Below are 25,416 nucleotides of genomic sequence, written 5' to 3'. Positions count from 1 at the left end.
AAAGAGTCAGACAGATGGGTTAAAAAAAGGGTTGAATCAGCTGATCTTTGATCGATTCGAAAAATCAACTGTTGATTTTTATTGTCGAACCCCATGCTTCCATAATAAGAGTCGTCTCTGTCATATGATGCAACCCTCACCCAATGAGATCAACGAAAAGAATCGCCAGCCACGACACCTCTTTTCACACCCACCTTCAATTTTGGGGGCAAAAAGTCGGGTAGTTTGAAATGGAACGAGACCTAAGCAATAAAAAAAAGCAAGGGAGGTTCCCTCCCCTCTTAAGATCTATCTGTAAATATACAAATTAACACTTTATTTCACGTGACAAAAAAAAAGATGATGTTACACATTTCACTTATCATTGAGTTTTAGTTTAAATAGGGCCTGTGATATCTTCAATGTGGTGAGACACTGAATTTGAAACGTCAGTAGGTCGTGAGCCTCCTTGAGAGCTGCTATAACTATATTCAAATGAACAGCTTTGATAACTAATTCCTTGTTGGTTTGACTTGCCTGCATGTCCTCTGATGGGGTTGTGGTGGAAAGCGATCCATTTGGATTCTTCATTGCCAAACGCTTTTTTGTGGAATGCTCCTCTATCTTTGTATGCACCATCATAGGGTACCCAACCTATAGATGGTAAGTAAAACTGTGTCTTTATATGTAGTGTAGCCCAATCTGTTTGTTGGTTACTGTTTGAACGACAAACCAAGATTCTAGTTGGAATACTGTGGTATCGTCCAATCGCTGCAAAGAGGTTGGAATGCGATCCACAATCACCTTTTTTGTTCTTGTAAGTTTCTAGAGGGGTTTGTCCTCCACACCCAGATTCATAGGTAATGTTTGCAAATACCCAAAGGGAAACACGATACATTAGACAATGGTCACTCTCTTGAGTACCGTCTTGCAATGTCATACGATACAGTTTCTCATTATTGATAAACTCGTTAAACTCTGCAGTATCGAATATTACCTTGCCTTGGCTTTGTAGCGAGTTTTCACGTTCTTGAGGATCCAGTTGTTCTGGTACGTAGGAATGATCGTTTGCATCTGTAATCTCTTGAATCTCCAATTCATAGCAATCAACTTCGATTGTGTAGATTGATGAGATGGCCGAAGCAGCCTTTTCATTGACTCTTGGCTCATAGGTGGCCTTGTATACTTGATGTTTTGATTCGATTGCCTCTACCACCTCACTCGATCCGATAATATTTGAATGTTCATCTACCAAGTCATACGAAGCTGCTCTGACCGTTTGAATCATCGATGATGTTGGTACAGGCATATAGAATGTCCATTTACCAACTTGTCCACTTGCAAATGATCTACCATATTCCATTGTAATTCTACAACTCTTTACATATTTTCTTATAATCTTCCATCTCTTATTATCCCATACTAGAAAAAAAAAAAAAAAAAAAAGTGAGATTAATAAATGATATATAAGACATATGCATGGATATATTGAATCTACTTACATTGTCTTTGTTTCTCTAGATTATTTCTTAGTTCATCAAGTGATATATATTGTGGTAAATTTGTTTTATATTTTGATAATGAATTACCACTACTACTATTATTATTACTGTTAGTATTATTATTATTTGAATTTGAAACAACATTTCTTAAAATATTTCCAGATATACCACCAAAAGGAGAAATCTTAATTTTTGTTCCACCACCACCACCACCACCATTATTATTATTATTTTGATTATTAATAACATTTGGTTTTAAAGGTTGAGACGAAAATGGTTTTGATATTGTTGTTGATGGTGTTGGTGTTGATAAAAATCTAGATGGAGTAGGTGAAGATGTATTGGGAGGAGGATCAATTGGTTCAATTCTATGAGATGGTGTTGATTTATAATCTTTCCAAGTACCATTACCACCAAATATTGTCCAAGCAAGTTGACAAAAGAATGATGATTTTTGATCATGTAAATCTTCGTATCCGTAAATATAATTATTATGTAGAATCATCCAATCACAAGAATCTTTGCCAAATGCTCTCTTGTGAAATGGGTTGCCATCCTTGTAGGCACCGTCATAGGGTATCCATCCAATTCCAGAAAGGTAGAATTGATTTTTTACATGATAGGTTCCCCAAGCTGTACTCTTGTTTGTGTTGGATCGACATACAACCGTTCTTGCTGGAATACCATGATACCGAGCAATAGCAGCAAATAGATTGGTATGTGATCCACAATCACCTCTACCACGAGCAACAGTCTCTAGAGGTTTGGCACCATTAAACGAAGCATCGTATTGAATATTGGCATAGATCCACAATGACACACGATACATAAAACATAGGTCACTTTCATATGATCCATCTTGCAATTGCTTGCGATTCAGTTGTTCTCGATCAATAAATTGTTTGAATTCTGGTGTATCGAATATGACTGGGTCACGACTCTCCAATGTATTGGTGTATTCCAAGGATTGGGGATCCAATGATTCGGGGACATAAGATTGGTCATTTTGAGTATCTTCAACCATATCTAGCGAATAATTGTCCACCTCTGTTGTATAAACAGCTTTGACATGTGTAATAGAGGGAGAAAGTTGATATTCAATTCGATAGACTTGATGACCCGAACCAGTTTCAATGATTTTAGCTGTTGATAGTAAATTAGAGTTTACATCTACCAACTCGTACGACGAAGATCTAACCGTTTGAATCATTGTAGTGGCTGGTACTGACATGGTAAGTTTAAACATTAAATTTCCAGGTTCTATCGTTTTAACTTCTTCAGCAATCATTCTTACACTCTTTTCATATTTTCTAACTATCTTCCATTTTCTATTATCCCATACTAATAAAAAAATTAAATAAATAAATAATTAATATATTAAAATTTAAATTATTTGTTTTTCTACTTACATTGTCTATGTTTTTCTAAATTATTTTGTAATTCTTGTAATGATACATAAGTTGGTAATGCTGTTGAAGATGACTTTAAAGTCATATTTGGTCTTATCACACTATTGTTGTTATTTCTGATTGGAATATTATTATTATTTTGTTGTTGTTGTTGTTGTAAAGGTTGAGGTCTTGGTTGGAGTGGTTGTTGTTGTTGTTGTACAGGAGGTTGTGAGAATTGAGATGACAATGGTCTTGGTCTTGACATTGATGATAGTGGTTGTGGTTGTGGTGGTGAAGAATCATTGGTTGATGGAGGAGGTGTTGTTCTTGAAGGTGGGGATGGAGGAAGTTGAAATGGAGAAGAGGAAGAAGAAGAAGAAGAAGATCCACCAACATTACCTTGAGTGTAAGATCTTTGTCTTGTTGGTGGTGGAGGTGCTGGTGCATCACCACCATTATTGTCTTGTATTTGTTGTTGACTAAATTGGTTTGATAATCTATTTACACTTGGTGGTGGTCGTGGAGGAGGAGTGGCATTTGATGTTGTTGGTGCTGATGGCGCAGGACGAGGTGGTGGTGGTCTACTGATATCATTGTTTAATTGAGGTACTGATGGTTTGTTGGATAGATCATCACCTTGTCCAGGCTTTTTTAAACTCCAACACCCAGGTCCATCCTTCTTTTTTAAATCACCTTTGGTTGTTGTTGCATTGGGATCGTTTGGTCTAACAATTGAATTATTCAGTGTTGGTGGAGGTGCTCTTGATGTTAATTGTGGTGCTTGTGATTGTGGTCGTAGTGGCTGTTGGAGACCTACTTGGTTTGGTGGTAATGACTTTCTATTAATTGGTGGTGCTGGTTGAGATAGTTGTTGGGGTAGTTGAGGTTGTCTAGTAGGTAACATTGGTGATGGTTTATTAAACCCAATTTGAGACGATGATGATGATGGTTTAACCAAAGGAGTAGAAGGAGTAGGGGTCGGAGGGATAGATTGATGTAACTTTTGAGAAGCATTTATATGAATATTTGTAATACATTGTAATAAACTATTAAATGATAGTTGAATGTTAATTAATGGGATGTCGAATTGTTCAACCTTGTCATTGACAAGTTGACCGACATCAGTGGTGCCATGTCTACTCTTGGATGCCATAGCTACTCTATCTACATATTGCTTGGCTCTATCAAAGTTTGGTTGTTGGTTACTTCTCCAATCACTGAATGCAGAGTCCATCAATGACAACAACTCTTGACTGTAATCACTTAGAGGATGATTATCAGAGAATGTATTGACAGCATTCTGATAGAAACTATTATTATAGTATCCATCTGCAAACAAAGAAGTAAAAGTAAAAGTAAATCAAATGTTAGTCATACACTATTATCTATCTATCAATGTCTATCATTTCTATACATACTCTTTAATACTTCACTATAATCATTTGTAGCTTGATAAAGTGAACTAATGTTTTGATGTAATGTTGTTAAATCAGTTGTATCCATATCTCTTTATGACCAATGATCTATATGACTAAACAATCATCTGTCACTCTCTTCTCTGTGATGACTATAGTTTAAAATCAATAAACTCTTGGAAATTGGGAAAAGTAAAGTGCAACGTAGCAGAAGTAAAAAGTAATTATTATTATTATTATAATTATTTATTATTTTATTTTATTCGTGGTATGAATGAGTAGTAGAACTCATGAACACTCACATTTTATCTATTCCCTAAACAAACTAATAATTGAATTATAATTAATTAATAAAATGAACTTGACAAAACCAAAAGCGGAAGAAGAGAGATTCAAAGTTTATTAATATTAATTAATAGTTCAGTGTGATATATATCTGAACAAGATAGATACAATAGAGAAGAAGGATGGGTCTACTAACAGTACTCAAAAAGTTAAAGCAGAAAGAAAAGGAATTGAGAGTATTGATGTTGTAAGTTTGTAAATAATGAGAAGATCATTGAGGAAAGTAACTAATTCTATTTGATTTGTTGTTGGTTTAAACAGAGGATTAGATAATGCAGGAAAGACAACTATAGTTAAAAAGTTTAATGGAGAGGATATCAGTAGTATTAGTCCTACTTTGGGTTTCAATATTCAAACGTTGTGGCACAAAGATTATAAACTAAACATTTGGGATATCGGTGGACAAAGAACACTTCGAAGTTACTGGCGTAACTATTATGAAGAGAATGATGCTATCATTTGGGTTATTGATAGTAGTGATATCAGAAGATTAGATGATTGCAAGAATGAATTAAAAACTTTATTAGAAGAAGAGGTATGTAATCTACATCCCAATCAACAACAACATCATATTTATATTGTTTGTTACTGAATCATTAATAATAATAATAATAATGTTGTTCATTTTGTTTAGAAATTAGCTGGTGCATCATTATTGATATTGGCAAATAAACAAGATTTAAGTGGGTCAAAGACAAAGGAAGAGATTGCTGATTATCTAGAATTGAAATCATTGTCTACTCACAGTTGGAAGATTTGTAGTTGTAGTGCTGTCACTGGTGAAGGATTGGAAGAAGCTATCGATTGGGTTGTTAATGATATCATCTCAAGATGTTTTGTATTGGATTAAATGCATTGCAATGAAAACACAGTTAATCAATCAATGGCCATCCCACTTTTCTTTCATTCCATCATCTTTACGTTTTGGCATAATGAATAGTAAACATACTACTGCACAAACTATCTCTTTTTGGGATGGTGTAAAAGAGATAGAGATAGAGATAGAGATAGATAGAGATGATGGGTTGCACAAGATAATCTATCTCCATATCTTTAAAACACACAGTCCATGATACAATGGAAAATCATAAACAATAATAATAATAACAATTATAATTATTTTATTTGTAAATCATCATCATCATCATCATCACCATCCTTAACAAGACAGTGGTGGTTTGTATAAAGTATTTATTATTAAAATACTTTTTGTTTAATTAAGAGTAGATAGAGAGAGAGAGAGGAGGATGACCACGGTGAAAGAGAGAGATCTATCATTTAATTTGATTTACTTCTTATTGATAAATTGAGAATAATTGATCTTGAACCAATCTCTAGTTCTATCCATACCTTCTTGAACTGAAACGATTGGTTTGTAGCCAAGATCACGTTTAGCCTTGTTGATATTAAAGTAACGAGTGGCATTGGTGTAAACCATACGGAAGAGAGTGATGGTTGGGTGAATAGTCTTGATTGGCTTCAAGAGAGCGACAAAGAAATCAATGAGCAATGCAATGTAGTACATGACGGCGAATGGGATCTTGAACTTTGGCTTTTCATATCCAAATGCCTCGTAGGCATAGATTGGCATATTCCAGAATGGAATTGGTTCATCGTTGGTAATGAAATAGGCTTGTCCGTTAATCTTACTACCCGGTACCATCTTGTCAGCTGCCAACAAATGTCCATGAACAACATTATCAATATAAGTCCAATCACAAAGATTCTTACCAGTTCCAAACATAAATTTGTTCTTTCCCTAATCAAACATTAAAATAATAAATAATTAATATATCTTTCTTTCTATTTCTCTATTTCTCTATTTCTTTTCTTTCTTACTTCTTTAGCAGCAATTAAGAATTGTGGCCAACCTTGAACATCTCTTGGACCAAAGATACCGGCTGGACGAATAGCACAAACAGCCAATTTAGAGTTTGGATCGTTGGTGGCAACATCGAGGACGGCACGTTCACCCAATTCCTTTGTCTTGTTGTATGGGTCCAAGTGTTGACCTACGTATGGGAGTGTTTCATCACCATTGACGATATCGGCACCGTTAAAGACGACACTAGACGACGATGTGTAGACTAGTTGAGCAACACCACTATTCTGACAGGCTTTGACAAGCATCTCTGTACCGGTTACATTGACAGAGTAGTAGAGGTCGTATCCCATACCATGAGTTGGTGAAGCGGTGTGAAAGACAGTATCGATACCCTTGCAAGCACGCTCCAAATCCTCCAACTTTCTAATATCACCAATGTGGAATGTGACACGATCATCTTCAAACGACTTTCTAATATCAAAGATATGAACTTTCTTTTCACCTCTTGCTAATAATGCTTCAACAATATATCTACCAAGAAATCCACATCCTCCAACTACCAAATATGACTAAATTTAAATTTAATAATAAAAAAGGGTAATAGTTTGAGTGTGAGTGTGAGTGTGAACTAAAGTAAAGTAAAAAAAAGAAATCATTCATTGAGGTTCATTTGCATACCTTCATCTTTCTTTTATCTCTTTATATATTTATCTCTTTTTATAATCGACAATAATATAGTATCTCTTAATATTGGACTTCTCATCGAATGATCACCATCACCTTGATATTTTATTTTTTCATTTTTTTTTCGTCTTTTTACTCTTTCGTCTGCTACTCATGACTCATTTGATTGTTTGAATTAGGTTATTCGAATGTAGTCAAGATTCATAAATGAATAGGTTTACATCTAAAATCATTAAACCAACTCGTTTTATCAACTCCTTTAATAATAGTAGTTGTAAATGTCAATATAGTAGTAGTTCAAATAATAGTCAATCAATATACCCAAAGAATAAGAATCATTTAAAGAATTTACCATTACCAACTGCCAATTCATTCCCAAAGAATGAAAAGATAAATGATTACTTTCAATTTGAAGTTGTTCATCAATCATCAAAATCAAATGCTCGTGTCACTAAAATAACTACACCTCATGGAATGTATGTTGAAAGAAGAAAAAGGAAAAAAGAATATATGATTATTGATATTTATGTTTTATTTTAATTTATTTAAGAATTGAAACACCAAACTTTGTACCAGTTGCAACTATTGGTAGTATTAAATTTGTTGATCCAGTTACAACAAGACAACAAAATTCACAATTAATGTTTGTCAATACCTATCATATGATTGTGAATGCAGACTTGGATACGATTGAAAAGGCTGGTGGATTACACAACTTTATAAATTATCAGGCACCGATTATTACCGATAGTGGAGGTTTCCAAGTGTTTTCAATGGGTCATCCAGAAAGACACAATACCATCAACGAACAAGACGATTCAGTGACAGACGTAAATGACCTTGTCGTGTCACAATCGATTGAAATGACAAAGAGAGAACTCAAAGGAATGTCGGGTAAAAAGTATCCGGGCAGTATCGAATCAATCACAGACGACGGTGTCATATTCCGATCCTATCGAACATCATCCATCATTGAACTAGGACCACAATCATCGATTCAGTACCAGAAAAAGTTGGGTGCCGATATCATCATCCCATTTGACGAACTACCTCCCTATCACATTTCGGAAGAAAAGGTGAGAGAGTCGTTGCATCGAACACATCATTGGGAGGGACAGTCGCTACTCGAACATTTAAAAGATCCAAGACAGCAGGCAATGTACTCTGTCATTCACGGAGGTGTAAACAAAGAGATGAGAAGAGAGAGTTTAGAGTATCTCACATCACTGCCATTCGACGGAGTGGCAATTGGAGGTAGTATTGGAAAGGATCGTGACGAAATGAACGATCTACTCTCCTTTTTAATGCCACTTGTCCCTAGAAACAAACCAAATCATCTTTTGGGTATTGGTGACTTGGAGAGTATCATCAGATCGGTTCCATTGGGAATCGATACCTTTGATTCATCTTATCCAACACGATCGGCTCGTCACGGTTCCATTCTTTTAGCACAATCAAATGATCGTTTCTTGATTACAAAATCAGAATATAAATCACAATATGATACTCCATTGGATAAATCTTGTGATTGTCCAACGTAAATATATATTATTATAATTTAAAATCCAAAATACAGTTATTAATTATTTCTTTTTTTTTTTATAGATGTAAAAATTATTCAACAGCATATATACACCATTTATATAAATCAAATGAACAAATATTTTATACCTTGGCAACACAACATAATCTTAGAGCTATGGCTAGAATAATGGAGAATATTAGATTCAAAATTCAAGCAAATGAAATTTAAATAATCATAATAAATCAAGTAGACACAATATTTGTATAGGCACAAAACACTGGTAGAAGATTAAAGTTGGTTCAAATGATTTGGTTTGGTTCGATACCATCAAAAATATCTCTGATTACACCGAAGAGATTTCAATGTTACCCAGGGCCACGAAAAATTGATTTTCAATTCGGACTCGGGTCCCGAGATTATTTTGATTTTTTTTTCACTGCAAACGCCGTTGGCAATGACTTCTACTCTCGTTGTCTTTTTATACGTTCATCACAATGTTGTAAATTCAATTCAACTGTATCATCAAATATATTTAATCAAGTCATTTTTATAGAATGTCAAAATCTGTATTATTACTCACTATCGTCCTCTTACTCTCTGTCCATGCTATCATGGCTGATGACATCCTCACTCGTTTCTCCGAGCAACATCTCACTGCTTCTGAATGCCCATTGATCAAAAACCAATGGTTATGTTACTTTTCTCAATTATGGTAATTTAAATCATCCAAATGAAATTGAAATGTTTGTTACTCATACTTGTCTCTCTCTTCTCTTTAAAATCTTTTAATAGCACATGGTATTCGGGCAAATGTCATGCAATTAGAGATGCTGAACAGAAATCAGAAGAAACAATGCCAGAAGGAGACATTCCAGAAGAATTAACTCGTGAGATTACAGAGCCAAAGGAACAAGACCAAGTTGGTGCTGATTGGGGGTGTCCATATTTTAAGGATCCAGCTGCCTGTTGGCTCCAATGGCATCATTGTCACTGGCAAGGTGGCAAGGTAAGTTAAATTGAATACATTAAGTGAAATGATTGGTTATTGACAAATCCATCTATTTCATAATACTTTAGTGTCACAGCTGGTAAATTTAATTAGATCGATTAGCAAATTAATTTATATGGTGACTGTAGGGTAGGGATATATAAATTAATTAATTTGCATAGTTTAGTTTAAATAAATTAATGGTGATTTCTACAGAAACAAAAATATCAAAAATAGACACCTTTAAGAAAAAATAGTTTAAGAACAACCAAATTTAATATTTAAAATTACAATCAAATATTTTCTTTCTCTTTTATTCTAAAATTGATACAAAGAAACAAAAAAAAGATTTAAATTGAATGCGATATTTATATATAGGGCATCTCTGTTGATTGCAAACTGATAATCATCATAGCTTGCTTGGCATCAATTGAATCACAAGACAACATCAAGGTAAAAGAAGAATGGGTATTCAAGAAGAGAAGAGTTTATCCATAGAGATATTCAAAGTTCTCGGAATAAAGAAGTGGTTCAACAAAGGGTACCCTTTACACATCAACTTATCAACGTAAATTTATAGAACGACATTGATTGATACCATATCAAGGTGACCGACCCCTACCTCCTATCCCATCATTGTTTAACTCATCTATTGGAGTAGAATCAAATAGGCTATATTATATACTATAGTATAATAGTTTTATTTACAAGTATGTATTTATAGATAATCAAGAATCTAAAAGAGAAGAACCAAATTTGGAAATAAAAGAGTGATCCTCTTTTGAGGATAGGTTATCAACTCACCCACCACCACTCATTTATATTTAATAATTTATTTATAGCTAAAGGTATAGGATGGGGTGAACAACATCTTTCGATTCTTTCTTTGTCCTAATCACCCTCAATCTTACCGTCAAGCTAAATCAAATCGATTACAATAAGAGAGAAGGAGGATAGATAGACGGGTTAATCATGAAATCAAATTTACAATAAATTTAATTGATTGAGGGTTAGGGAATTCCCGTGAGGGCTAAAGTACAAAGTCAAGATAACCAAAGCTCTAAAAATAATTTCCCCTGCTATTTGAAAATGTAGATCTACGGTTGATTGAAACAGGATTTGCAGCATACTTTCCATTTTCATTGTCAATAGGTACGAGCAAGAGGGTAGTTAGCATAGCGTACACAGTCTGTTTTGATCAGATGATGGTTTTTGTTGTTGTTCACATCTGAGAGTGACAAACGAGCGCTCATCATTCTTCACCATTGTCATGCAACCACAACACACAACAACTTCTGTGATCATTATACGCCCACACAAACACAATGTCATTTTTAAATAAATGGTGGGTGGGGGGTGAGTCAAAAGCAAGGAATTAGGAAACATGTGGGCAAAAAACAAACCGAAACCTTTGAAGTGAAATGAAACCAAAGTTCTCCCACTCTCAACTCAAATCACACTTTGCTTTTTCTTTCTTTCTCCGTACAGCCCGTATCACCCACCCTACCCTACCCTACCCTAGCCACTTGTGATGGGGTAGGGATCAATCAATCACCTATGGTTTAATTTAAATAATATTAATAAAAAACACTTTATTACTTTTTTTTTTTTTAATTTGTATTATATAGGGAACCGATTTCCTTAAAACAACAATCCTTTACCCCCTTCCCTTCTCTTCACCACAACCCTTTCCTTTACATTTTCTTATTTTAACTGCTAAAACACAACAATCCAAATTATCAATTATTATTATCAATAATTATTATAATTACAATTGTCAAACCTTTCAAACAATCGATCAACAACTTGTGTTTTCAATCTATTCTAAATTTCCAAAGTTCCAAAGTTTATTTTTAGTTTAATGTTGATCACCACTAATATTTTTATCCTGTCATCCTCATCATTTTCATAGCTATTCATCTCACTCACTAATCAGACTTAGACACACACTCCACATTAAATTAAATCCAATTTTAATTTTTCAAAAACAAAATGAAACTCTATTATTTATTATTTATTTTATTTATTACATTGAAATTGGTACAAGGCCAATCATCATCCTCTACTAATACTACATACCCAATTGTTGATCCATTTGCAACATGTCAATCATATACTGGAACAATATGTAAAAAATATTTAAAAGATCCAAGTATGTAATATTTTAATCTAAGCAAAAATCAACAAATGAGTTCCATTGCCTAACCAACTCTTTCCATCTACCTCTATTTTTTTAGATTCAATTTGGATACCATATAACAAAACACAAGAAGAATTTGAAGAAAATGCGTTAAAAGTATTATCAAGTATGACAATTATGGGCGACAGTTGTGCAAATGATCATAGTTTAAAGGTTGTTTGTAATATGTTGTTTCAACCTTGTCAAACTGTCGATCTACCATATCCAATCCCACTTGGAGGTCGAAATATTACAAAGATTGCACTCTTTCAAAGCTCATGTCGAAGTGATTGTATACAATTTTTTAATGATTGTCCTAGAATGACTGCCAAAAGTAATATTACATGTGAAGATGTCGTTCCCAAATTCCTTGTTGACATGTTTCCAGTATCGAGTAATTCATTTAATCTATCAAAATTCCGTGGACCAGACATTTACTCGATTCAATGTGCAGTAACCGATTCTATCATTGTTGGATGTCCTTTATGTGCTCCATACGATTTTACATGTGCTGCTCCATTTACCTATAAAAATAGATCGACTACCAATGAAGAAGATGGATTCAAATATCTTACTGGAACAGCATGTGTATTCCCATGTCCATATCCAGTGTTTGACAAGAGCCAATTCAACACCATCTTTAAAATATCCAACGCTTTTGGTGTATTTGGATTTATATGTTGCTCGTTTATGATTATTACATTTGGTATATTGGATCGTCACCAAGACCGTCATACTCGTTGTATTCTATACATGTGTATATTTGGATTGTTGATGACATTTACAGATCTAGCTCTATTGAGCCAAGGATTTGAATTCCTCTGTGATGGTGGTATTCGATTTAGACGTCAACATTTGGATGCTGCATGTCCTGCAACAGGCTTCCTATTCACATTTGGTGGTCTTGGTATTATTTTATGGTGGGGTACCGCTGCTTTTGATTTATGGATGGTTTTAAGAAATTGTATGTAAACCAAACCAAACAAAAAAATAATTAATATTAATACTTACTTTCTTGTTCAATTTTAGTAAATACAACAGAATCTTATGAAAAATTTTATACACCAATTGTATTTGTAGTAGCATTGACATTGGCGTTGGTTCCATTATCAGATAATCAATATGGATATTCAGGAGGTAGTCTACAATGTTTCCTAAGAGACCAGGACTGGCAAATAGGTGCTTTTTGGGTACCCTATTGTGTTGTATTATTTTCAGGATTGATATTTGTTGGATTAATATTTAGAGAAGTTTATAAAGTGGTTATTCGTACAGACGATGGAAGAACAAAGTCAATCCGTCTTATTCGTTTTAATCTAAAACCATTCATTTTGTTGATGGTTTTCATGGTCGAATTCTTTTATGAAATTATCTTTAATTTCTATTCGACATCGCGTAATGAAACCATATCTGAAAAGATGCAAGAATATGTTACATGTGTCTATGCCCATGGAGAAGACCACTGTTCGCCATCTGGTATCATCCCATTTGGTCCACATGCAGCTGCCAACACCATCAGAGTTCTCCAACCAATCCAAATATTTTTAATCTATGGTATCACCAAACGTACCGCCACCATTTGGTTAAATTCACCTCTATGTTGCAATCGTTTCTTTAATCTCAGAGATATCATTTCATTGGCCACATCCTCTTGGAATTCATCTAGTAATACCCGTGGACAAATGAGTCGCAAGCCATCAGAAATGAATTTCCGCCGAGCCACCTCCCAACCCACCATCACTGCAACCAACGACGCATCAGATGATGACAACAGTTCATGTTCATCCAAAGAGTCTCCTCCATCACCTTCAATCCTATCCAATGCAACCATGGTTCCAAGTAATAATAATAATAATTTACAAGTTATGAGTAGTCCACCAATGGAAGCTATAAGTACAGACATTGATATTGAAGAGTTGGAAGAGGTTGAACTAAATAATGACATTGAACAAAATAATAATAATAATAATAATAATATTGAACCTGGAGGAATGGATAATTAATAATTAATAAATAATAATAATAATAATAATAGATCACGAGTATTTATAAAGTAATAATAATAATACAATTAAAACTAACTAAAGTTATAATAAAAATATTTATACATGTATATAATCTTTTTTTTTTTTTTTTTTTTTAATTAATACCTGTCTATCTGTCTTATTTGGTTGTTTTACTTGTAGGGTCAATTGAAACATAAACAAATAATGGAATACGTTGATTTGAACCAATACCAGATTCATTATAAATCATTGTTTCACAGTCCAACATACGACCAGCGAAAAGGAAACGATATTTTGTTACAGATGTGATGTATTCTGCCAATGTCATTGGTTCAATGATACGATAGATATCACTAAACTTTGTGTAACCACTTAGTTGAAGATCGACACGTTTGACCACCTTTCTAATGTCTTTTGGATCCAAGTCAGGACTAGAATATATGATATGAACATCTATACCAAGGTTCATTGACTTTTGAGTCACAGTAGCCACATAATGTTCATTGTCCTCGAGTGGTTCATTGTCTGTGATGACTGGACCAACCCATCTATATCTATCATCTTTTTGTCTATCCTCTCTATGATAGATGATAAATGTTTCATCTTTCTTTAAAACCAATGGTTGACCTTGTTGTTGTATCTCTATTTGTTTTAGAATGGTTCTCTTTAATTCCGATCCCTCTGCTCCCACTGCAAATTGATATTTCAAATATTTAGATGATGGGTCATATCCTTTTAATTGTATTGAACAATTTATATTTATTAAACTACTATCATATTTATTATTATTATTATTACTATTATTATTATTGTCACTAATACTGTTATTGACGGTCATGATGACAAGACAGACACTTGAACTTATTTGTTTATAAAAATAAAAATAATAAAAACAAATTAAAATAATAAAACCAAGCGAACCTCTCTTCACTTCATCATCTTGTCTCACACCTCTACAATATCTTCTTGAAAGATCAGTTTATAGAATTTATTCAGAAGATGAACAAATAATCGATACAGACAAATCATACATCCAACACATACTTAATACAAGTGTGTTTGGGGTGTGTGTTTGTGTGTGTTATTATTCTTTTTAAAAATGGAGTACCACATACAAACAATGAATGAGATGGGGATGATCATTCTCAACAACAACAATCATAATAATAGTACTACTATATTTATATATATGCCTATAGATAGAAAAGATAGAATTTATATATATTTAAATATTTAAAAGATGATAGATAGATTATATAAAAAAAGAACAGTTGTGAGAGCTATATATACAGTGTTGATAGTATTGGCAGCAATATTATTCACGACAACACTTTATATAGAGACACAGGTGATTGCAAACTACAAGGAATCACATATCAACAATGACCGTAACCAACTAAGATACTCCAAGGTATTCCGTTCAGTGGTACAAGGAGGTAAAGAGGAAGAAGACCCACATGGAGAGAATGGCAAACAATCACTTCGATACCGTGCATCTATATTCTCAAACCTCTCAAAGTTCAACCAGCTACACAGCGAGTCAAGACTACAAGAGGGATTAAAGACAAAGCCACGTAGTGAGATTGTAGAGACCATGACCAACTATCGTCACGTGTTGGGACACTCTTCTCATCTCGAGTATCTCATTAGAGATGACTACAATGTCGAAGACCAACGTAGGATTATGAATGGTCAAGAGTATCCAATCATCTACAACTTCAAGTCACCATTTGAAAACATTCCGTTTTACATTGTTGAGGATATTGGTCGTATCATTATCCAACCAAAACCAATCTTTAAAACCATTCCACTACGCATAAACATTCAAGTACCCACTATGACATCCATATCACAACATCAAGATGATATTCACGAAAAAGATAAAGAGGAATTAGAAAAAAGAACAAAAAGGGAATTTAATTTGGCCAACTATCAAGAACTTGCCAAAGTAAGAGATTCTTTGCCAATGATTGATCACGGTCTCTTTGAATATGTTGGGAATAGTTCAGACTATATTCTCACATCATTCTTGGCTGCCATGTCACCCAAGATTAGAAAGAGTATTATCATTGTTGGACACAACACCAACTTTGACAAACCCAACAAGATATTGGACCAGTTTCTACGTGAAAACAAGGCATGGGATCTTGACAAGAACAACTTTTATGTTCCAGTTGAAAAGGATCGTGTACCAGACTATGCATTCATTGCAAAGCTCATAAAGGTACCATTGTCATCACCAACCTTTGCATTGTACCAACAATTGGATCGAATCAATTGGGGTTATTCTGAATTAAATTGGATGTATTCTCATGCCTCATCACCAACCAATCATCCTCCAACATGCGAGCAAGGAAAATATCTAGTCCACACTCTTGATGCCTCTGCATCGTTTGGATCGATTGTCAATTACCTAACATCTGCCGTCACCCAATCAATCCTTCTCAATCGAGCTCTACTACTTGATAGTAAACATTTTATTTTTGGTCAATGGTCAAATACTTTTTTACCAACTACTTTGTATGTAAAAAACAAAAAGAAAAACAAACGAATAATATTAATAATATTTATTTTATTTAATTTATTTATTTAGATGTGATGAAAATACATATCATCCAATAAATAATAGTAATTCTCAAGTGTATAGAATTGAAGATCAAGATTTGGGAAAGAAATATTTAATGTTTAATCCTGATGATGAAAAGACAGAAAATTATCCAATGCAATTTGGATTTAATAGTTATTTTGAATATGAAGCAGCAGTGTTTAATTGGCTCTTTAGATTCAATGAAAAAGCAAGATTGGCATCGACACTTTTGCAATACAAATTTTATCAAGGCAAAAAGGCATACATGAACCCACCACAATGTGTATCGTTGCACTATGCCACCTTTTCTCCAATCGACAACAAAACCAATTCTTTTATCAAAGAGAAACAAGTAAAGTTTAAAAATCTTAATCAACAAGACTCGAGTACAGACAATGAGGGTCTTGCAGGACAAACCATTGAATTTGTTTCATTGCCAAAGATTATTGACGATACATTGGAAGCATTACAAGTTGTAAAATCAATGGATGAGTTTAAAGATATTCCCGTACTCTTTGTAATGACCAATCGAATCGAATTTCTCAAACAGATAGCTCCGATTATCGACAGAGTCACCAAACGAATCACTGGAAACAAACAGAAAATGGGAGAGAAGCTATTTGACTCTTTATCGGCACTCGACCACAACAGAGATAAAAGTAATTTAGAAAACTTGACATCTGGAACAATGACAGATGCTCAACTATCTGAACAAGCTATTATATTCTTTACTGAAATGCAAATCGCTGCTCAATGTGAAATTATAGTTGGTAGCAAGGAATCTTCAGTCTCTAGAGCAATCAAACAATTATCAATAACAAAATTCAACAGACCAATGTTTTTCTATTCAATAGATTAAATCATTAAATAAAAAAAGAAAAATATAAATATATAAATTACACAAATATTTTATTATAGTAATAATATTCTAGATTAATTATCAAAAAAGAAAAAGCAGCTAACAAAAAAAAGAAAACTGTTTTCTTTTTATTGGAACCTTGTTTTCTAAAATACTTCCCATAAAACCTATATACATAATTTACCTATTCTCTTTTCTACTATGGATAAAAGTAGAGTACTCTCAAGATGCAGTTCAACAAATCCAAAACTATAAATCAGGCCATTTATACCTGACATTCTACCCCTCTGCATCTGTTCCATTTTTTATTATCTGATTAGCTTTTTGATTGTGATTTTTTTTTTTTTACAAATAAATATTATTTTATTTTATTATTGAGAATTTATAAATTATTAATTAGATTATATTATATTATTATTATTGTGAAGGAGTTGAAAGAGGATGTGAAAATGCCGAGGCAGCACGTAAAAAGGCCTCATCATTTTGAGAGTATTTATCAAGTATGCCTTGATGTTTCTTTTCATCGTCCTTGAGCAATTCCTTGGTGGCATTGACTTCAAATATTTGTTCGAGTGATTCTGAAGAGAGACAGGTAATCTTTCCTTGGATTTCAGTCCACAAATCGGTTTGCATTGGCACGAGGAAGAAGTTGTAGAATTTGAGGAGTACATTTTTGGTGATACGTTTACGGATCGTGTCAAACAACTGGGTGGTCAAGTGCTCGACGGTCGACTTGGTGTCTTGGTGGTCGGCCTTGAGGAATGGCAGGTTTTGGTCTGGATGCTCTGTGAGTTCCCAGTAGATGGTACGGGTCGAGTAGAATTCATCCATACACTTTTCTTTGCACACCTTGGCAGTCTGCTCAATAAACTTGAAAAAGATGTCACGGACGTGGTGAGTAAAGTATGGGTATTGGTCGATGTTCTCGAGGTCAAACGTCGAGTTGGACGACGATGATTGACGGCTAATGACCGAGAGGTTGGCACCACCACGGTTCTTTCTACGCGTGTCAACGACCTTGTCGGTGACTTCAGCCAAACGCTTCATAATGTAGATGGCACGCTCACAGAGCTGCTCAATCAATGGAACCAAGGCGTCTTGGGACTTTTGTTGGGCAAGGTCGCAGGCAGCCCAGGCATAGTTGGGAATATTGTTGAGCTTGTTGATGCCAGAGGCAGTGGCAACGTCGTCGAGTGTAACCTCGGTGATCTTGGTATTGTCGCAGACGGCCTTGAACTCGCCCATCAAACGCTCAAATTGCTGACCACCATACAGCTTGCTGTTCCAGTACGAGATGCCCCACTCTTCGGGGTCAAACTTGATGGGACGGTTGTAGAGGTCGACCCAGTCGCCGCCGTCTCCTTGTTGAGACTTTTCCTCTTCCAAGGTCTGGCCGTTGACCGATGGGTTGCCCTCGGATGTACCCGAGAGGAGCTTCTCGACGATTTGGAGAAAGGTGACAGTGTAGTTGGAGGCGACAGCACGCAACTTGGTCGAGTCGAGTGAGAGCGACTGCTTTTGCAGCTCGTTGAGTGTCAACTGAGCGTTTTGACAACGTGAACGGAGATGCTTGAGGATGCGTGGGATGGCATCTTGATAGCTCTTCCAGACAATGTTGAGCATGTAACGACGGAATGGGTGGACACCAATGGTACGTTCGTATCTCTTGTCGTATTGGAATTGTTCGAGTGAGTGCATGTCACGTCTAAAAGCTTGGGTCAATTTCTCTTGGAAGGCGGCTGGCTCAGAGTAACGGGCACGGATCTTGTGGTTGGGGAGGGTGACAAAGAAGGTCTTGATCTCGTTGATGGTGCCGGCCAAGAAACGGTTGACGCCACGTGTCGAGTTAAAGTCTTGAATCATGTTGAAAAACTTGGTAAAGACAAAGGTGGAACGCGATAGTTCGGGATCGACCTTTTTAACAAATGGCAACATGGTCATCTCGGCCCACTCACCAGAGGCCTCGACAGCGACGATGAGACGGTGTGATGGACGAACGGCCTGTTGGACGATGGCTTCGATCTTGGATTGCTCGGGTTGGCCGTCAAAGAGGAGACCCGGTGTATCGATGAGCGTCAAGTTGAGAGTACTCTTGCTCTCAAAGATAATGTAGATTGGCTCCTCGTGGAATTGGTTGGAGCGACGGGCAAGGTTGTCGTTGAGTTGTTCGAGTGGCACTACAATGTCGTGGTCAAACTCTTTGATAAACGAGTCACGCTTGATCGTGATCTTGGTGCCTTCAACCTCTGGGTTGTTCATGAATTGGAGGTGCACGGCTCTCTTGCTGCATGCTCCCCCCGATTGTCCAGCAACAATATTCAATGGTCTACCAATAAACGATTCAATCAATGATGATTTTCCCGATGATCTTGGTCCAACAAATACAATCTCTGGTTGTGAAATTGATGTATTTAAACTAAAATAGAAATTAAAATTAATTAATAAATATTTTCCAGGATTAATATTTCTTTTTCTTTTTCTATTTCCATTTCTTACTCTCTTGAAAAACTTTGTAATTTATCATAGGCACCATAAACTTCTGCTGGGAAAAAGGTAAACATGTCTTGGGAGATACCAGTGTTTTTACCCATTTGTTCCAAACTTTGGATTTCAATCTCTTCGTTGAGTTCTTCATTGGCGTATACCTTTTTTCTTTCTTCGTCTTCACGTTTCTTGTCTTGAGCTTCACGGAGCTTTTGTTGACGTTCATCTTCTTGACGCTTGTTGATCAAATCCTCCTTTTTCTTTTTCTCCTCTTCGTCTTTGAGCTTTTGTTGTTGCAATTGATCGACATCGTCGACAATGTTGGAGGTGGGAGCAGAGGCACCGTTGGCTACGAGAGCATGGTTAGAGTTGGTTGGGGTGAGAGCGGTTGGAGTGGATGAAATAAATTGTGGTGGAGTGGTCGATGTGGTGGTAGCTGTTGTTGGATTGGCACCTTCTGATGATTTCTTTTCTTGTGCTAATTGTTGCATATAAAGTTTACGTGCGTTTGATATCATTTTTTGGTTGGAAAAAAAATTAATTAGAATTAAATTTTGATAATGGCAATGGATAAATTATAATAATAATGATTGGATTGGATTGGGGTTGGACTTGGAAAAAAGATTTAAGAAATAAAATCCTTGATAAACACTACACAAAAAAAAAAAAATACTAAAAGGTTGTTTTTTTTTTTTTTTGATTGTAGTTTTGAAGAAATTGTGTAATGGTTGGTTGGAGGGAGGGAAAATTAAAAAACAAAAGTATTGTATTATTGTATTGTTGAATATAAGAATATAAGAATATATATGGTAAGAGTTTAAATTAAAACAATATATATAGGAATGGTATTTTGGATTACTATTCCTCTATTACCATATATGTGTTGTATTCAATGTTTAAATTTGATCTGATGGTTGATGATGATGATGAATGATGATGATGATTGGGGAAGGGGTGGGAGAGTGGGAGTGGTCAAACTTTATATAAAGTTGCTGACGAATGGAATTGGTTTAGATCTAAATAATCCCTTGTCTCTCGATGATGATGATGATGATTATTATTATGTTTAATAATATTCTTAAATGTTGATAATTATTTTAAAATCTATAAATCAGGTGACGATGATGATTGTTGTGGTTATTTCCATTGAATTATAATTATGATGGGGAGGATCTATATATCGCAGTCAATCAAGTATTATTATTATTATTATTATTATTATATGTCGTATCCGAATGATGACTCTGAATTTTTCCTATAGTCACTGACTGCTTTGTTTTTTTTTTAATATTTGTCTTTAAAAGGAGGAGGAGGAGGAGGAGGATGAGGAGGAGAGGATTAAGCATGCATAATCATAAATTATGAGAATAAATTTAAAGAATAGTCGCGAATGACTTTGTTGGTTATTGTTTGTCGCGCGTCTGTCACTATCACTTGACTTGTTGGTTTTGAATTATTTATGATTATTATTATTATTATTATTATTATTATTATTATTATTTATATGCAGTGTTAATCATAATAATAATAATATTATTGTTATATCTATACCAAGTGGATGGATAACCATCCATTCAATACATCATCTATTCTCCTTATTATCATTATTGATGATGAGTTTTATAAATTCACCCCACCAACAAACACACTCTCTCTCGTAGTGATTGGTAGTAGGAAGGTATATTATTTTTGTATTTTGGTTTGGTTTGGTAGTGTGTTTTTCCAAAGTTATTGGATTGATTATAAATCTAACCCAATCTATCAAATAAATGTGATATAACAGACACACACTCTCACTCTCACATTCACACATATAACAGAATAATTGACTGATTGATTGATTGATTGACATACCTTCATCCTTTTTCTTTTTATCATCTTTTTCAACTTTATCTTTTCTCTTGAATACTGACATGGCTGATATCTTGAATGTTGTTTTATTATTATTACTACTATTATTATCTTTGTCTTTATTATTATTATGTTGTTGTTGTTGATTAGTATTGTTGTTATTGTTATTGTTTTCCTTTTTGTCTTCTATAGTTGAGATATAAATAGATTATGTATTAGTTTTTATATATATATAATGATGGAATGGAATGGATATGGATATGGATAGTTGGTTGGATTGTCACTCTTTTTATTTATTGTAAAAGCAAGAAAGGTGATGATGTTGATTATAATGATGAATGAATAAGAATGAATGACAGAGCAAACACAAACAACTAAACTTTTCTTTCGACTAGTGTGTAGGATGAATGGGAAATGATCGATGGATGATGGCTCCTACTACCCTCTTTTTTTTAAACAACAAATGCAAAAATCTTTACCTCTCTTTTTGAACTGCCTGTGCTGTGTTTATGATCACCCCCCATCAATCACGATATGATAATTATCATTGGGGGTAAATTTTATGCAATCGCACATCCAATCACTTCAACAAAAATATCTCTAATTTTCAACAAGTACTGACAAAAAAAAAAAAAAAAAAAGATAGATTAAATGAAACTAACAAACTCTATAGTTAACCTAACCAACAACAAACCAACCAATCAATGAACCATTTCAGTTGGACATTGATTGATCAAATTAGTTGATCTAAATTGGTTCATCTATAATCACTTGATCAAGATCTTTTTACTCTTTTTGGATAAAATAAATATTTTTGGGATTCCAACTTGATTTATTCCAAGTTGGATGATTGACATGATCCATCATGATGGAATTAAATGATAGTGATAGTGATAGTGATGATGATGATGAATGATATTATTGTTGTTCTTCTTACGTAATCGAGTTGGAGAGAGAAGTGGAGGAGTCCATGTAGGACTGGTTGGATTCGAAATGGGAATGGAAATGGATATAGAGGTTGATAATGTTGTGGTAGTGGTGGGTATTGACAATGATAGCGATGAGGATGATGTTGATGTCGATGTCGATGATGACGACGATGACGACGACGACGATATCGATGTCGATTGTGGTAGGGAAGGAGGTGGAGGAGGTGGTGGAGGTGGAAGTACAAATTCTTTTAGCATTATTTTCTATAAGCTACAGCCTCTCTCTCTCTCTCTCTTTGTATTATAGTAGTGATTGTGATTTGATTGGGTGCCTATTATTTTCTTGTCTGCTATTAGGAAATGATGATGGTTGTATTTTTGGGACAATGCGTTGTTGTTGATGTTGTTGATGTTGTGATATGTGTATTATTATTGTTATGGTAATAGAAAATAAATAAACCTCCAATCCAATCCAAAACCATATGTTGTTTAATGGTTGTTGATGATGATGATGATGATGTTAGCTGATGATGATATAATACACTGTCTATATCATGCAGTCGTCAAGGAAATTTGCAAATGTATGATGACGAATGGAATCAATGGAAATTGTAATGTGTCGACACAAAAGACAACATATATTAATTAATTAATAAACAAACAAACAAATTTCTCACTCACTCACTCATTCTCTCACATTAGAAAGAGAGGGAAAAAATGTGGGTGCGGGCCGGCTGGCCAGTACTACTGCCATCTCCATCATCCATCAAATATGTACAAGTATGGCAACAAGAGTAATTCTACAAATACTCTTAAAAGTAAAAAAAACAACAATCCAAAAAACAAAACAAACAAACAAACACAAAGGCAGCAAACAAACACTATAGTATGTATGTGTAGTTGGTTGGGTTGAGTCGACCAATTAAAATATCATATATAACTACAACTCACTCTTATCTTATCTCTCTGTTGGGGTGTGGTGGTAGATTAAGCAAGAGAAAGAATGAGAGTGAAACATCTCAAAACGTCACACGACGAGAGATGGGTGGTGTCAACAAAAAAAAATAAATCTCTTTCGAGGATGGAAATGGATTTCCAAATTATTGTTGTTGGAAACAAACCAAGTGTAATGTTGTCAACACCACAAAAACAATCAATAGATAAAATTGTTAAAATGACGTCTATCCATCACACGCCAAAATATTTTGTTGCCGTCATGCATGTTCCGATACCAATAATTGAATTGAATGAATTACCATTCTAATCAATCGAGAGAGAGAGAGAGAAAGGGAAAGAGGAATAAATATCCCATGTAGATGATGGATGAATATTGCCAAAAATAAATAAAATACTGATATACATATGTTGTCAATCACTATCATCATCTCCATGACAATCAATATCCACCACCCACCCACCAATCTTCTTACCAACCACCAATTAATTGGTGGTGGGTGACATTTGTTAAATTATTTAATTAATTAAACTTTGTTGGTGTACTACTTGGTTAGGAGAGGTTGGTCGGTCGGGATAGAGTGACAATACGTCGCGTGTTATGTTAGGGTTAGGGGTGGAAAAGATGATGACGATTTTGATGATGATAGTGGTTTGTTGGTTTTTTGTGACACAATCCCATCACGCCACTACTCTCCGCTCTTTTGTTTGTCGCTCTCTCCAGCTATATATCTCTGATTATAAAATGTCGACATACAATCTATAGCTACTCTGTTGCTTGGTTAAAGTGAACTCGATGTTGTTGTCAACATAAACGTCTTTTAAAAATCAGCAATAGTCGCGACACACACATAAAGTCGTCTCTCTTTGTTCTATTCATGATAGAGAGAGAGGAAATTGAAATGGATAGATGGATGGCGTATGCACCACCGAGGTTTGGTAGAGTAGGTGTAGGCATAGCACGGGCACACACACGTGAATATGAATAAATAAACAAAGAGTATAAAGGAGTAGACAAGAGAGAGAGAGAGAGAAATAGAAATAGAAATAGAAATGAATGATACCTTTTTAAAATTATAATCTTAATAATATACTATTCAATATAAATAGGAGACAAAAAAGTAACTTGTGTTTAAACTACTACTACTATATTATTATTACTACTACTATTGCTATTGTACTACTTTAACTTTTATAAAGATATCTATATAAATATATATATCTCTTTTTCGAAATAAATATCTTAATTACACCTACACAGACTACACTACTAAAAAGAAAAGAGAAAGAATAATTACTTTTTTAATATATATACTAGTATAGTAATAACAACATAACAACAATAGAGATCAAACCAAAAGCCAGACAGCCAGACAGTCTACTACATCACGACAAAGAAAAGGAGGGAAATCAAATTAAGCATCGACAGAGAGCTAGTTTTTCATGCAGCTAACCAACGCCACACCATATTCCATTCCTATTCAGATAAATACCACACAACCTTCATCCTCTGCCACAATGAATGAACATCAGAAACAACAGCAAAACCCAAAATTCAAAAAAAGGGCGGGAATCCACAAAAAATATATTGTCGACCCAATCAATAATATTTTGAACATCATCATTAATTGGTTAATGATTCGTTAAACTTATTACCCATTTCATTTATATTAAATATTAAAATTAATCCACCAACCACACACATAGTAGCAACCATAAATCAATCTAGCTATATACATATCTATATACAATATCTATATCTATACGACAGTCATCCATCATTATCGTCACTTAAAAACCAAAAGAATGATTCAACGAAAACGATCATTATCAAATATAAACAACGACATTAATAACTATAACTACAACAATAACAGCAGCAGCAGTAACATTCAATCATCTATATCATCCTT

At 34.5% G+C, this 25,416-nt stretch overlaps 11 protein-coding genes across 11 annotated transcripts; 6 read left to right on the top strand and 5 right to left on the bottom strand.

Moving 5' to 3' along the window:
- Window positions 1-376: 376 nt before the first annotated feature.
- On the bottom strand, window positions 377-4,375 carry DFA_04895 (uncharacterized protein; the record flags this gene model as incomplete). Its single annotated transcript, XM_004360559.1, has 4 exons — window positions 377-1,401; window positions 1,482-2,822; window positions 2,891-4,201; window positions 4,291-4,375. 4 exons carry the CDS (start codon window positions 4,373-4,375, stop codon window positions 377-379), a joined length of 3,762 nt encoding a protein of 1,253 aa, XP_004360616.1.
- Window positions 4,376-4,642: 267 nt separating this feature from the next.
- Window positions 4,643-5,482, top strand: arl2 (ARF-like protein; the record flags this gene model as incomplete). Its single annotated transcript, XM_004360558.1, has 4 exons — window positions 4,643-4,684; window positions 4,733-4,827; window positions 4,894-5,167; window positions 5,267-5,482. The coding sequence occupies 4 exons, from the start codon at window positions 4,643-4,645 to the stop codon at window positions 5,480-5,482; spliced, it is 627 nt and encodes a 208-aa protein (XP_004360615.1).
- Window positions 5,483-5,920: 438 nt separating this feature from the next.
- On the bottom strand, window positions 5,921-7,141 carry DFA_04893 (3beta-hydroxysteroid dehydrogenase; the record flags this gene model as incomplete). Its single annotated transcript, XM_004360557.1, has 3 exons — window positions 5,921-6,391; window positions 6,472-7,026; window positions 7,136-7,141. The coding sequence occupies 3 exons, from the start codon at window positions 7,139-7,141 to the stop codon at window positions 5,921-5,923; spliced, it is 1,032 nt and encodes a 343-aa protein (XP_004360614.1).
- Window positions 7,142-7,348: 207 nt separating this feature from the next.
- DFA_04892 (methionyl-tRNA synthetase beta subunit) lies at window positions 7,349-8,894 on the top strand (the record flags this gene model as incomplete). The annotated part of the gene is made up of 3 exons (XM_004360556.1): window positions 7,349-7,617; window positions 7,692-8,678; window positions 8,747-8,894. The coding sequence occupies 3 exons, from the start codon at window positions 7,349-7,351 to the stop codon at window positions 8,892-8,894; spliced, it is 1,404 nt and encodes a 467-aa protein (XP_004360613.1).
- Window positions 8,895-9,220: 326 nt separating this feature from the next.
- On the top strand, window positions 9,221-10,152 carry DFA_04891 (uncharacterized protein; the record flags this gene model as incomplete). Its single annotated transcript, XM_004360555.1, has 3 exons — window positions 9,221-9,378; window positions 9,459-9,672; window positions 10,033-10,152. 3 exons carry the CDS (start codon window positions 9,221-9,223, stop codon window positions 10,150-10,152), a joined length of 492 nt encoding a protein of 163 aa, XP_004360612.1.
- Window positions 10,153-11,646: 1,494 nt separating this feature from the next.
- DFA_04890 (G-protein-coupled receptor family protein) lies at window positions 11,647-13,836 on the top strand (the record flags this gene model as incomplete). Its single annotated transcript, XM_004360554.1, has 3 exons — window positions 11,647-11,806; window positions 11,892-12,797; window positions 12,863-13,836. 3 exons carry the CDS (start codon window positions 11,647-11,649, stop codon window positions 13,834-13,836), a joined length of 2,040 nt encoding a protein of 679 aa, XP_004360611.1.
- Window positions 13,837-13,996: 160 nt separating this feature from the next.
- Window positions 13,997-15,001, bottom strand: DFA_04889 (uncharacterized protein; the record flags this gene model as incomplete). The annotated part of the gene is made up of 2 exons (XM_004360553.1): window positions 13,997-14,699; window positions 14,955-15,001. 2 exons carry the CDS (start codon window positions 14,999-15,001, stop codon window positions 13,997-13,999), a joined length of 750 nt encoding a protein of 249 aa, XP_004360610.1.
- Window positions 15,002-15,079: 78 nt separating this feature from the next.
- DFA_04888 (uncharacterized protein) lies at window positions 15,080-17,285 on the top strand (the record flags this gene model as incomplete). Its single annotated transcript, XM_004360552.1, has 2 exons — window positions 15,080-16,359; window positions 16,433-17,285. The coding sequence occupies 2 exons, from the start codon at window positions 15,080-15,082 to the stop codon at window positions 17,283-17,285; spliced, it is 2,133 nt and encodes a 710-aa protein (XP_004360609.1).
- A 417-nt stretch (window positions 17,286-17,702) lies between these two features.
- Window positions 17,703-20,287, bottom strand: dlpA (dynamin like protein; the record flags this gene model as incomplete). Its single annotated transcript, XM_004360551.1, has 2 exons — window positions 17,703-19,701; window positions 19,782-20,287. 2 exons carry the CDS (start codon window positions 20,285-20,287, stop codon window positions 17,703-17,705), a joined length of 2,505 nt encoding a protein of 834 aa, XP_004360608.1.
- Window positions 20,288-20,394: 107 nt separating this feature from the next.
- DFA_04886 (uncharacterized protein) lies at window positions 20,395-22,807 on the bottom strand (the record flags this gene model as incomplete). Its single annotated transcript, XM_004360550.1, has 3 exons — window positions 20,395-20,420; window positions 21,624-21,806; window positions 22,558-22,807. The coding sequence occupies 3 exons, from the start codon at window positions 22,805-22,807 to the stop codon at window positions 20,395-20,397; spliced, it is 459 nt and encodes a 152-aa protein (XP_004360607.1).
- Window positions 22,808-23,321: 514 nt separating this feature from the next.
- Window positions 23,322-24,492, top strand: DFA_04885 (uncharacterized protein; the record flags this gene model as incomplete). The annotated part of the gene is made up of 2 exons (XM_004360549.1): window positions 23,322-23,367; window positions 24,389-24,492. 2 exons carry the CDS (start codon window positions 23,322-23,324, stop codon window positions 24,490-24,492), a joined length of 150 nt encoding a protein of 49 aa, XP_004360606.1.
- Between the last annotated feature and the right edge of the window lie 924 nt (window positions 24,493-25,416).

Source organism: Cavenderia fasciculata (genome assembly GCF_000203815.1).
Source record: "Cavenderia fasciculata unplaced genomic scaffold Scf_Dfasci-G-o-80e12.f1-5, whole genome shotgun sequence".
NCBI classification, from domain to species: domain Eukaryota; phylum Evosea; class Eumycetozoa; order Acytosteliales; family Cavenderiaceae; genus Cavenderia; species Cavenderia fasciculata.
The sequence above is the reverse complement of the archived record's forward strand: the minus strand, read 5'-3'. Positions and strand labels throughout refer to the sequence as shown.